Source organism: Monodon monoceros, unplaced genomic scaffold (assembly GCF_005190385.1).
Source record: "Monodon monoceros isolate NGI ecotype Baffin Bay Population unplaced genomic scaffold, NGI_Narwhal_1 Super_Scaffold_13, whole genome shotgun sequence".
NCBI classification, from domain to species: Eukaryota; Metazoa; Chordata; class Mammalia; order Artiodactyla; family Monodontidae; genus Monodon; species Monodon monoceros.
In genome coordinates this window covers 62,987,842-63,000,648 of record NW_021703769.1, presented here as the reverse complement: position 1 = coordinate 63,000,648, position 12,807 = coordinate 62,987,842, and the positions used below count along the sequence as shown (strand labels likewise).

General features: G+C 38.8%; 1 protein-coding gene across 4 annotated transcripts in view; it reads left to right on the top strand.

The window, feature by feature from the left end:
* The window catches only part of SMG1 (SMG1 nonsense mediated mRNA decay associated PI3K related kinase), a 96,944-nt gene that overhangs the window by 69,313 nt on the left and 14,824 nt on the right, over window positions 1-12,807 (top strand). For all 4 annotated transcript variants that reach the window (XM_029219728.1, XM_029219727.1, XM_029219730.1 and 1 more), the window contains 15 exons: window positions 261-507; window positions 904-1,133; window positions 2,025-2,273; window positions 2,750-2,888; window positions 2,968-3,077; window positions 3,205-3,423; window positions 4,678-4,868; window positions 5,601-5,773; window positions 5,923-6,202; window positions 6,655-6,927; window positions 7,156-7,390; window positions 7,553-7,779; window positions 10,091-10,241; window positions 10,344-10,533; window positions 10,729-11,198. In XM_029219728.1, coding sequence (XP_029075561.1) covers window positions 261-507; window positions 904-1,133; window positions 2,025-2,273; window positions 2,750-2,888; window positions 2,968-3,077; window positions 3,205-3,423; window positions 4,678-4,868; window positions 5,601-5,773; window positions 5,923-6,202; window positions 6,655-6,927; window positions 7,156-7,390; window positions 7,553-7,779; window positions 10,091-10,241; window positions 10,344-10,533; window positions 10,729-11,198 — 3,384 coding nt within the window. The remainder of the gene's footprint in view (window positions 1-260; window positions 508-903; window positions 1,134-2,024; window positions 2,274-2,749; window positions 2,889-2,967; window positions 3,078-3,204; window positions 3,424-4,677; window positions 4,869-5,600; window positions 5,774-5,922; window positions 6,203-6,654; window positions 6,928-7,155; window positions 7,391-7,552; window positions 7,780-10,090; window positions 10,242-10,343; window positions 10,534-10,728; window positions 11,199-12,807) is intronic.

The following is a 12,807-nucleotide window of genomic DNA, read 5'->3' as shown; positions in this document are numbered from 1 at the left end:
GATTTCTTTCCATCTGCTATGATTTCATTGCGTATTTGTACGGAGGAGGTGGGAGAGGTCTGAACAAAGTAGAAATCACCTAGAGCATATCAGCACACCAGTGTTTCCCCTCCCAGGATGGCCCGAATATGTAACATCAAATTAAATGTAAGAACTAGACAGGAGGTGTTTGTATTTTAAATTTATCTTTAAGCCAGATTGAATGTAGAAGAAAATAAGTGTTGTAATGGTATTGTAAACTTTTCCTATCTTAAATATAGATAATGCTGAGTTTGCAACAGAGAGCACAGAAACGTGCAAGTTACATCTTGCGTCTTGAAGAAATCAGCCCGTGGCTGGCTGCCATGACTAACACTGAAATTGCTCTTCCTGGAGAAGTCTCAGCCAGAGACACTGTCACAATCCACAGTGTGGGTGGAACCATCACAATCTTACCTACCAAAACCAAGCCAAAGAAACTTCTCTTTCTCGGATCAGATGGGAAGAGCTATCCTTATCTTTTTAAAGGTGAGATTTAAAAGAAGAACATTAGTCTGATTATTATTAACACTGTGTGTGTGAGGATTGTTTTAGGTGAATATATGTTGTGAATAGCCTGGAGTGTCCTGTATTTTGATAGAAGTAGTTGGAGGCTGTGTAGCATGATTTTCCATTGCTTCCTCTCTTCTTGCTTATGAACTATAGAAGCAGGGCAACTGAGGTACAGCTAATAATTCTAGTATCTAATACCTTGTGACAATAGAATGTTGTCTAATGCTCTCATTGTGCTTCTTTGGCTGTCACTTCTTGACTGCTGTTGCTAATTGAGAGGAACACAAAAAACTGGTATGTTTCCAGTCCCATCCCATTGCACTTCACCCCATCTGGTCACCTACTCTAGCTACTTTAATTTTGTTTCCATAGGATTGGAGGATTTACATCTGGATGAGAGAATAATGCAATTTCTGTCTATTGTAAATACTATGTTTGCTACAATCAATCGCCAGGAAACACCCCGTTTCCATGCTCGACACTATTCTGTAACACCACTAGGAACTCGATCAGGCCTAATCCAGTGGGTGGATGGAGCCACACCCTTATTTGGTCTTTACAAACGATGGCAACAACGGGAAGCTGCCTTACAAGCACAAAAGGTTGATTAAAATTAATATATGTGCTTTTATTTGAATGTTAATAAACAAGTATATATATTAGTCTGTTCTCTGTTATATGTGACATATTTCTAGTCTTACTGCTCTTGAGGTTTTTTCCAAGTTTATAAGAGTTAAAGAAGGAATAGACACAACTTTAAATTTGGAGTTAATCACTGTGGCATCCTATTTTGTACCCGTGAAATTTATTACGATTTAGAACAGTTTTTTAGAATTCATTTTAGCTAAGTATGAGTGCTTAGTGTATATGACAGGAGTAGTACTAAGTACTACAGATAAGAAGATAAATTTTTAAAGTCACAACTTCAGGTTCCAACATCTAGACAAATAAAATGAATCTAAGTAGGGTAGGTATGGGAAGGAGCAAGAGTTTGAAAGGCTTCAGATTTTTTTAGGTAGGCCTAGGAGACTACAGAACAGGTACTGAGGGGGTGAATTGGAGGTGGAATTAGAGAAGGGCTATTTAAATTTTTGTCTAAGGTGTTTCTGAATATCTGTTGTTAATTTTACATTGATTAAGTCATATTGGTGAAGAATGAAATATGTGCAATAAATGAGTGATAAATTTTAAACAGAATTATATGTTACAAAGAAGAATGTAACTTGGATGTTGAGCTTGAATTGAACCTCAAGAAAATATAACAGTAGACAGAGTTTTCAATAAGGTAGTAATACCAAATTAAGAAAATGATATGTAGATTGTAAGAAAGATGCATAGTCCAGACGACTTGGCTATTTGATGGATGAGATTTAGCTAGCTAAGTAGAGAGTTCCGCTGAAAAACCAGTTTTTAAAATACTGCTTTATATTCAAGGTAATCTTTATCCTTATTTAAACAAAGTTGATCTTTCCTTAAAAAAAATTTTTTTAAAGGCCCAAGATTCCTACCAAACTCCTCAGAATCCTGGAATTGTACCCCGTCCTAGTGAACTTTATTATAGTAAAATTAGTCCTGCTTTGAAAGCAGTTGGACTTAGTCTGGATGTGTCCCGACGGGATTGGCCTCTTCATGTGATGAAGGCAGTATTAGAAGAGTTAATGGAGGCCACGCCCCCAAATCTCCTTGCTAAAGAGCTTTGGTCATCTTGCACCACCCCTGATGAATGGTGGAGAGTCACACAGGTATGTGTTTTGTTTTAGACTATCATGAGTATTATTGTTTCTTTGCCTGCTTCCTGTCTTGTCTTGTTCACCCTCCTCCTGCCTCCCTCCAGACTTGGTAGTTTGAGACCTGCATTTGAATCTTATATTACATTTATTTTTATGAGGCATAGCCATGACTGTGTGAAGGCAGAATGGAGGGGATTATGGATGAAATGAAAAGGAGAATAAAAACTTTAGAAAGGGAAAAACTAGAGAGGCTGTTTTTTTAAATCCTGCATTCTGATAGTGATTAAGTTGGACCAACCCGTGTCGTATGCTGTTGCTCAGTGCAGAGTTTCTGTGACTACATGCAGCGTCCCTGCAGAGCGCTAGCTGTTTATTTAGAAATAAGGGAGTAGGATTATGGAGGTTTGTAAATTTTAGAGAATCAAGTCCATGTTGGAAGGAAATTTGCTAATGATGCTTAACTTGCTCCCCCATCCCCTCTTCTTTAGTCTTATGCCAGATCTACTGCAGTCATGTCTATGGTCGGATACATAATTGGCCTTGGAGATAGACATCTGGATAATGTTCTCATAGATATGACGACTGGAGAGGTTGTTCACATAGATTACAATGTTTGCTTTGAAAAAGGTAAAATTAAAGACTTTTTATATGAGGGTCGAATTTATTTTGGTGAAAGGACAAAAATATAATGATTTATCTTTTCAAGGTAAAAGCCTTAGAGTTCCTGAGAAAGTACCTTTTCGAATGACACAGAACATTGAAACAGCACTGGGTGTAACTGGAGTAGAAGGTGTTTTTAGGCTTTCATGTGAGCAGGTATGTGTTTTTTTTCTCTTACACCTCTTAGTGTACCTGTTTAAATCAACAAATCCTTTGTAATGAAAAACTACATTTTAATGAGGAAACTTGTGGCAAAACTTAATTAAAAGTCTTCTGAAAACAGGTTCTACACATTATGCGGCGTGGCAGAGAGACTCTGCTGACACTGCTAGAAGCCTTTGTGTATGACCCCCTGGTGGACTGGACAGCTGGGGGTGAGGCTGGGTTTGCTGGTGCCGTCTATGGTGGAGGGGGCCAGCAGGCCGAGAGCAAGCAGAGCAAGAGAGAGATGGAACGAGAGATCACTCGCAGCCTTTTTTCCTCAAGAGTAGCTGAAATTAAGGTGAGGCCAATGATAATAAGTCATCGTCATCTTTTGGTTAATAGTTAACGTGTCCAGGACTTCCCTGGTGGCACAGTGGTCAAGGCTCCGCTCTCCCAATTCAGGGGGCCTAGGTTCGACCCCTGGTCCGGGAACTAGATCCCACATGCATGCCACAACTAAGGAGCCCGCCTGCCACAACTAAGACTTGATGGAACCAAAAAAAAAAAAAATAGTTAACATGTCCAGGGAATTCCGTGGCAGTGCAGTGGTTAGGACTCGGTGCTTTCACTGCTGGGGCCTAGGTTCCAGCCCTGGTCGGGGAACTAAGATCCCACAAGTTGTGTGGCATGGCCAAAAAAAAAAAAAGTTAACATGTCCATAAAAAAGTTGAGTGAAACTTTTTCTTTTTTTTTTTTAAATTAATTTATTTATTTTTGGCTGCATAGGTCTTTGTTGCTGTGCACGGGCTTTCTCTAGTTGCGGCGAGCAGGGCTACTCTTCGTTGCGGTGCGCGGGCTTCTCATTGCGGTGGCTTCTCTTGTTGCAGAGCACGGGCTCTAGGCACGTGGGCTCAGTAGTTGTGGCTCGCGGGCTCTAGAGCGCAGGCTCAGTAGTTGTGGCACACGGGCTTAGTTGCTCCGTGGCATGTGGGATCTTCCCGGACCAGGGCTCAAACCCGTGTCCCCTGCATTGGCAGGTGGATTCTTAACCACTGCACCCTCAGGGAAGTCCAAGAGTGAAACTTTTTCTAAAAATTGGTTTTATGTGACTGTAGTGTATAATACTGAAATGACAGCGAAGTAAGACGCAGTTTGCTGTGATCTTTCACTAAGAAATGCTCCCATGCAAAGACACACAGTCACTCTCACACATGGGAGGTGGGTTAATGATTTGAAAAAATTATACCTTTCTTAATAGACTGAAAAATGTTTACCAATGATGGTTTTAAGTGTTCTTTACTTGGATAGCCTCCCTCCTTCTTGATTTTAATATCGTGGTAGCCAGTGATGCTAATCTTGTTTTGTGTGGTGTGGTGGTAACTGCGTGTTATTGTGGAATTGAGTCTTCATTTTATGGCTGTTTGAATTGACCACGTTAGTTATCTTTGTAAAAATATGGGTGATGCCATCACACACACACACCCCGGCTTTGTTGAGATTTAAGTAGAGTAACATGTGCAGAATGTCCTTCTAACATGATCCTTCTGACAGACATCATCATATCTCATAGTCAGCCCTATATAAGAATCTTCCTAATAATGTCTTTCTACAGGTGAACTGGTTTAAGAATCGGGACGAGATGCTGGTTGTACTTCCCAAGCTGGACAGCAGTTTAGATGAATACCTGAGCTTGCAAGAGCAACTAACAGAGGTGGAAAAACTGCAGGGCAAACTGTTGGAAGAAATAGAATTTCTAGAAGGAGCTGAAGGAGTGGATCATCCTTCTCATACTCTGCAACACAGGTTTAAAACAAGTGTTGAACTCTTATTTCTAAAGATATGCCATTAAGGATAATTTTCATATTTTTGTGTAAACATTGTCAACTTGAATTAGAATTATTGCAGCAACTCAGATAAATAAAGCTCTCCCAAGGACTGCATTTTCAAAGTGTTAATAAAGCAGAATTCACTTAAATTTTCTGCTTTATTATATTTAATTTACATGTTTGAGTAACTATGGGAGATGGTGGACTTGGTGGTTAGAACACTGAACTTGGATTCAGAAAACCTGGGGTTTGGTTTTCTCTCTGCAGTTTGTATCTGAATCCTTATTCATTTGTACAGTGGATCTTGTCTGCTTGGCTGAGTTTTTTTGAGCATTAAACTAAAAGTGATCTAAGTGAATGAACCTTGCACAGAGCGGCTACCCAGCTCAGTGAAGGGTGGTTAAATGTACAAGTGCCAAACACTGCTGGAGACGCTGAGATTACGGAGACCTATTAAGTCTCAGTCTTCCATACTTCAAATAACTCGTAACCCTGGCAAATGTGGTAGAATTTTATTTAAAATGTTCTGAGTGTAGTTAGGGAACTCTGTAGGGTCAGGAAAAAACAGAGAAGGAAAGGACATTTGAGCAGTGCCCTCAAGATTGAAAAGGAGCTTACCAGGCAGTCCAAGTATAAGCAAAATGTACTTTCAGGGTGATGAAAGTATACAGAAGAAAGAAGAGCAATCAAAAATTTTTCCTTCCATTAGGTATTCTGAACACACTCAACTACAGACTCAGCAAAGAGCTGTTCAGGAAGCAATCCAGGTGAAGCTGAATGAATTTGAACAGTGGATAACACATTATCAGGCTGCATTCAGTAATTTAGAAGCAACACAGCTGGCAAGTTTGCTTCAGGAGATAAGCACACAAATGGACCTTGGTATGGGCTGACTTATTTTAGATATACATGTGAGCATGTGGGTTTTGTTGTTGTTGTGTTCATGTGTGGAGTTCTGGTTTGTACTCCCTTTCAGTAACTGCTGATTTGAAATGGTTTCATTGTGATCAATGATCATCTTTTACCCAAAGGTCCTCCAAGCTATGTGCCAGCAACAGCCTTTCTGCAGAATGCTGGCCAGGCCCACTTGATCAGCCAGTGTGAGCAGCTGGAGGGGGAAGTCGGTACCCTCCTGCAGCAGAGGCGCTCGGTGCTGCGAGGCTGTCTGGAGCAGCTGCACCACTATGCAACCGTAGCTCTGCAGTATCCGAAGGCTATATTTCAGAAACATCGAATTGAGCAATGGAAAACCTGGATGGAAGAGCTCATCTGTAACACCACAGTAGAGCGCTGTCAGGATCTCTACAGGAAGTAAGTTTGATCACTCTCCATTTTCTTTACTTCTCATTGGGACTGGAAGCAAAGTTGTGTTCATGTTTTTAATTGCATAGTATTTTATTTTTCTGAAAGAAATGGTTGATAGATGGAATTTAAATGGAGTCACTTTTCTCTTGGTTTTAAGAGGGTTTGAGCTCATGTTTTCCTTTAAAAGACAGTGTGTTTTTCCTAATTGATTAAAATGTATCCCAGTGTAAGCATGGTTGGATCAGGGTAAAGAGAGCTGAATTCAAATATTGATTCTATCGCTCACTAACAAGTTATCTTAGGAAGTTACTTTCGCTTTCGAGACCTTTTCTGTAAAATGGAAATAATGATTTCTACTCTTCAAGGTTTGAAGATCAAATGCAGTATTCCATATTGTCTTTTTTCGTATTTTGTAAGGCGTGAACTTTCTTTACAAGCACCTCTTTCTCTGTTTACAGATATGAAGTGCAGTATGCGCCTCAGCCACCCCCAACAGTGTGTCAGTTCATCACTGCCACTGAGATGACCCTGCAGCGGTACGCAACAGACATAAACAGCCGTCTTATTAGACAGGTGGAACGCTTGAAACAGGAAGCTGTCACTGTACCTGTTTGTGAAGATCAGTTGAAAGAAATTGAACGTTGTATCAAAGTTTTCCTTCACGAGAACGGAGAGGAAGGATCTTTGAGTCTAGCAAGTGTTATTATTTCTGCCCTTTGTACCCTCACAAGGTGAGTTAGCTGACCACGTAGTGAGACCATTTCATTGTCTTGCGAACATTGATGCTTATGGAGAGTTCATGTGTCTTTTGTTTGATCCCAAACTTAAGATATCCTTTTTCTTTCATTAGTCTTGCTCGGTGTAAGACTGCTTTATTTCCTTTCAGATTTTGAGGTATCCCATTTATGTGTGTTTAGCTAAGTCAGTTTCACCGTACAAATATTTATCTCATTTTTTAGACGTAACCTAATGATGGAAGGTGCAGCTTCGAGTGCTGGAGAGCAGCTGGTTGATCTGACTTCTCGGGATGGAGCCTGGTTCTTGGAGGAGCTCTGCAGTATGAGTGGAAATGTCACATGCCTTGTTCAGTTACTGAAGCAGTGTCACCTAGTGCCACAAGACTTAGACATTCCTAACCCCATGGAAGCATCTGAGGCAGTTCACTTAGCTAATGGTGTATACACCTCACTTCAGGTGAGTACTTCTAAATTAGCTTAAATTTTAGAAGTTTGTTTTAGGTATTGAACGTTGTGTTTCTCATCTCTGGGTCCGAAAAGTGATTTGACTTCCTCCCTTTTTAATGCTGCTTTCTCTAAACTCAGAAAGCATTAAAATATGTTTCTCACATATTTATAGGAATTAAATTCAAATTTCCGGCAAATCATATTTCCAGAAGCACTGAGATGTTTAATGAAAGGAGAATACACATTAGAAAGTATGCTTCATGAACTGGACAGTCTTATTGAGCAGACAACTGATGGTGTTCCTCTGCAGACTCTAGTTGAATCTCTTCAAGCCTATTTAAGAAATGCAGCTATGGGACTTGAGGAAGAAACACATGCGCATTACATCGATGTCGCCAGGCAAGTGAATGCTAAGCTGTGTTCTCTTTTCTTGTGAAAGAGATGGGTAGCCAGATAAAAGTTTTGAGTTCTTATTTTACTGTAAGCTTACTTTTAATTTTCAGAGCAGATATATATATATATATATATATATATATATATATAAGCACTTATAAGTAATGTCTTTTAAAAAAAACCTTTTATTTGGGGGAATTCCCTGGTGATCCAGTGGTTAGTACTCTGCGCTAAGGGCACGGGTTCAATCCCTGGTTGGGAGCTAAGACCCTGTGAGCCTTGAGGCAGGGCCAAAACAAACAAAGAAAAAACAAAAAACCCTTTTATTTGGAAATAATTACAGACTCATAGGAAGTTGTGTTAAAAAAAAAAAGTGTGCAGGGGGTCTTGTGTACCCTTCATTCCTCCTTCAGTGTAACATCATGCATACCTATGGTACAGTAGCAACACCGTGAAATTGACATCGGTACAGTCCAGAGAGCTTACTCAGATTTCACCAGTTACACATGCACTCGTGTGTGTGTGTGTGTGTGTGTGTGTGTGTAGTTTTATCACATACATATATGTATTCTTTTAGGGCTGTAGTTTCACCATACATGTGCACACACACAAAGTAGAGTGTGGTACTTTTTAAGCCAGCCCTTGGAACTCCATGGAAGCATCTGAGCCAGTTTAGTTAGCTAGTGGAGTATACACCTCATTTCAGATGAACACTTTTAAGTTAGCTTAAGTTTTATAAGTTTGTTTTAGGTATTGAACATTGTATTTCTTGACTCTTAAATCTAGGGTAACAATTTGACTTTGGAACCTGTAGAGGTTGGGCAGTTTCTCCAGCCATGCACTGTACCCAAAGCTAAGCCCTACCCTTTGTGCTTCGTGACTCAAGGCCTCTTTCTTTGGCATTCTGATGTCCAGTTCCCTTCAGAAGGTATAATTGAGAGAGTAGAAATGAATTGACCCACCATACTTCCTCCCATGGGAAAATTCCAAGATACAAGAAAGCAGAATAGTAATGAACCTCCATTTTACCAGCTTCAGTAATTATCTGTACCTGGTTAATCTCTCTCTCTCTTTCTTGCACCTGTTTAATCTTATTTAAATTGTACTGCTCCAGTTATTTTGAAGCAAATACCTTTTCATTCTTAAACTGCAGGAAGTATATATCTAAAATGTAAACTTATTTTTCTTAATTTATGGTGCCTTATTTCACCAAAAAAGGTAACTCCTTAATGTTTTCTTTTATGTTGCATTAAAATTTTTCCTATTTTCTTGTTTCTTTGTAGTTGTTTTACCATAAAATTTAAAAAGTAACTGTAATCAGTATAGCATAAACATAAATGCCAGCCAAATAGTGATCTAGATTATTTGCACAAGAGCTTTATCATAAAATTTCTAACATTATTTTAAAACTTAGATGCTAAATCTATACACTTTTCTTCCTCACAAAATTTCAGCCCTTATTTTCCCTTAATATCTAATCCAAATTCCCTTTACTGTCAAATGGAGGAATGTTTCCTTCCATGTATGCATTGGGTTACAGACTTCATGTTTGATTCTGTTACAGCCTGTGTGTATCTTGTATTAGAGAAACTTGTTGGTAATCTCAAGTAAAACTTTATACCATCATGCAGCTCTTTTTCCATTAGAAATTTCTCGGGTAGCCTAAATTTTAAATTCTCTTAATAATTCCTAATAGTTTTATAGCTATTTATGTGTGTGTGATAAAGTTGAAAATCTAGTTAACATTAGTTTTACTGATAGTAGTCATAGGTACTGGGAATTGTATTTTTGCTTTTTTATATAAAATGTTTAGAATAGTGCTTGGATACATAAACACTACGTAAGTTCTTAATTTAATGATAATGTGAAAGGCAAATTTCTGAAGACCTACCTTCAAGCTATGCATTATTCGAAACTCAGCATGCCAAAAATGATAGGTATTTCCATTTACTGTCTGTAGCTGGCTCTGCCATGTGACAGTAGTGTGAACATACTTGACAACTTTTGCTAGGTCCACCAGCTTTAGAACTGTGTGATTCTCGACATTTAAAAAAAAAAATTGGCATTTTATATTATTTTACATTCTGTGTATAATAGTGAGACTGTAATACTTTATATACAGTTCTTTTTAAAATGTCATAGTTCAAATTTGCATAAAATTTACTCACATTAATGATGGCTAATAACACTCCTTCCTTCATACAGAGACTTTTCCCCTAGACTCCACACACTAGCTGTAAGACTTGTTGATCTTACATTTTCCCCCAAATTTAATACTCTTCAGCGAGGGTTTTAACTCCCCTTTCTTTTCCTCTAGAATACTTCATGCTCAATATGGTGAATTAATCCAACCAAGAAATGGTTCAGTTGATGAAACACCAAAAATGTCAGCTGGCCAGATGCTTTTGGTAGCATTTGATGGCATGTTTGCCCAAGTTGAGACTGCTTTTGGCTTATTAGTTGAAAAGGTAAATATTGACCTGGTTTCATGAATAATGCAAGTGTAGGAAAGTAGTTGTTCAGTGTGTGAAGAGTGGAGAAGTGAACTTGCTTTTCTTTCATTTACATAGCTAAATAAGATGGAAATTCCTATAGCTTGGCGAAAGATTGACATTATAAGGGAAGCCAGGAGCACCCAAGTCAATTTTTTTGATGATGATAATCACCGACAGGTGCTTGAAGAGATTTTCTTTCTAAAACGACTACAGACAATTAAGGAGTTCTTCAGGCTCTGTGGTACCTTTTCTAAAACTTTGTCAGGTAATATTTCACTCTTAAACAAGCTGGGTTTAGTTGTGTAGTACTTTGGAGGGGGACAGGATAGAGTAGGCTTAATTTAATTGTAAATTAAATTAAAATACTAAGTTCATGCAATCTTCAAGTTTTTAAATACGCAGCATTATTACCTTATTTTAGTGTTGCATGAAATACTGAAAGAAAAATTTCCTTTTTTAGGATCAAGTTCACTTGAAGATCAGAATACTGTAAATGGGCCTGTACAGATTGTCAATGTGAAAACCCTTTTTAGAAACTCTTGTTTCAGTGAAGACCAGATGGCTAAACCGATAAAAGCATTCACAGCTGACTTTGTGCGGCAGCTCCTGATTGGACTCCCGAACCAAGCCTTGGGCCTCACGCTGTGCAGCTTCATCAGTGCTCTAGGGGTAGACATTATTGCTCAAGTGGAGGCAAAGGATTTTGGTGCTGAAAGCAAAGTTTCAGTTGATGATCTGTGTAAAAAAGCAGTGGAGCACAACATCCAGATTGGGAAGTTCTCTCAGCTGGTCATGAACAGGGCGACTGTGCTGGCGAGCTCCTACGACACTGCCTGGAAGAAGCACGACTTGGTGCGCAGGCTGGAGACGAGTATCTCCTCCTGTAAGACAAGCCTACAGCGCGTTCAGTTGCATATCGCCATGTTTCAAGTTAGTATTTCTCTTTATAAAGGGGTTTTTCCTCAATGTAGGAATTTGAAAAACTGCGGGAATTAATACAGAACAGTATAAAGAAGAGAAAATTTTAAACTTCCTGGATTGTGCCAGCCCAGAGCAAACACCGAAATGCATTAGCATTCCGGTGCTGTCTTTCCAATTATTCCTTGTTTCTCTTTTACGTAGTTGAGATCATTTTGTGTTCATGGTTTGTGTCCTTTGAATTAGTTTCCATCAGAGTTGTATGGTTAGTGTTTTCATTAAGTATTACTTGTAAATGTAATTTCTAACAGTTGAATGTGTTCGTTAGGTGGATATGCCTTCTGTACTGTCTAACATAATTCTTTCTAAAGTGACTTCTGTTTCCCTGATTCTCTAAGCTCTGTGCATACATTGGTCATCACTTGGGAACTGTTTTTTAGAAGCCTGTTTTTGTCCTTGTTTGTTTAGAGGCAGTATGACAGGCTTTGGGGGAGTGAGATGGATTTGGATTCAGGTATATGAACTTAAGTTTAACTTCCCTTAAGGTCTGATTTCCTTACTTGTAGAATGGGGACAGTATCTCTCTAAAATGTTGATGACTGTGCAGGTTAAAAATGATGATTTGTGTAAGACACTAAGCACAGTATAAATTATAGCTATTTTTCTTCTTTCTTTATTTCAAATATAGGCTTCAATATTGTCAGTAGCTTCAGACAAGTTGTAACTCATGGAGTAATATTGGGGGACTACATTATCCTGGGATCTGTTTTGGCACAAACACTGGTTACTTTGTGTAACCAAATTTGTTTTCTGAAATGTATATAAAGCAGTTATATTTGGCAGTGTTACAAACCAGTTAATAACTTCATTTATATTGAAGCTACTTCCCAAGAGTGGAATTGGTGGGGCATGGAACCAGTGTATTTCCTTCTGTTTGCAGTTTTATCATTAGCTGTGTTCTTACCTCATAGGAAAAGTAATTTATTCAAATTCTGAAGTTGCATTTATTATATATTAACAGTCCTTCTAGCACATTGGGATTTTTTGGTATTTATTTTACTTCTAAAAAATACAATGTTGAGGGGATTCCCTGGTGGTGCAGTAGTTAAGAATCCACCTGCCAATGCAGGGGACACGGGTTCGAGCCCTGGTCTGGGAAGATCCCACATGCCACGGAGCAACTAAGCCCGTACGCCACAACTACTGAGCCTGCGCTCGAGAGCCCGCGAGCCGCAACTACTGAAGCCCATGTGCCACAACTACTGAAGCCCACGTGCCTAGAGCCTGTGCTCCGCAACAAGAGAAGCCAAGACAATGAGAAGCCTGCACCCCGCGACAAAGAGTAGCCCTCGCTCACTGCAACTAGAGAAAGTCTGCGTGCAGCAGTGAAGACCCAGTGCAGCCAAAAATTAAATAAATGAATAAATAAATTTATTTTAAAAATACATATATATATAATGTTGAAAAGTTTTATTATTTAATACATTTTAGAGTTTATTCCCTTAAAAAATTGACAACTATATGGAAAACAGTATCAAAATCCATCCAGTTTTGTTCATCTGAACACATTTTAAGCTGTAAGCACAATGTAACTTTTAAATTTTAACCCAAATGTCCCTTG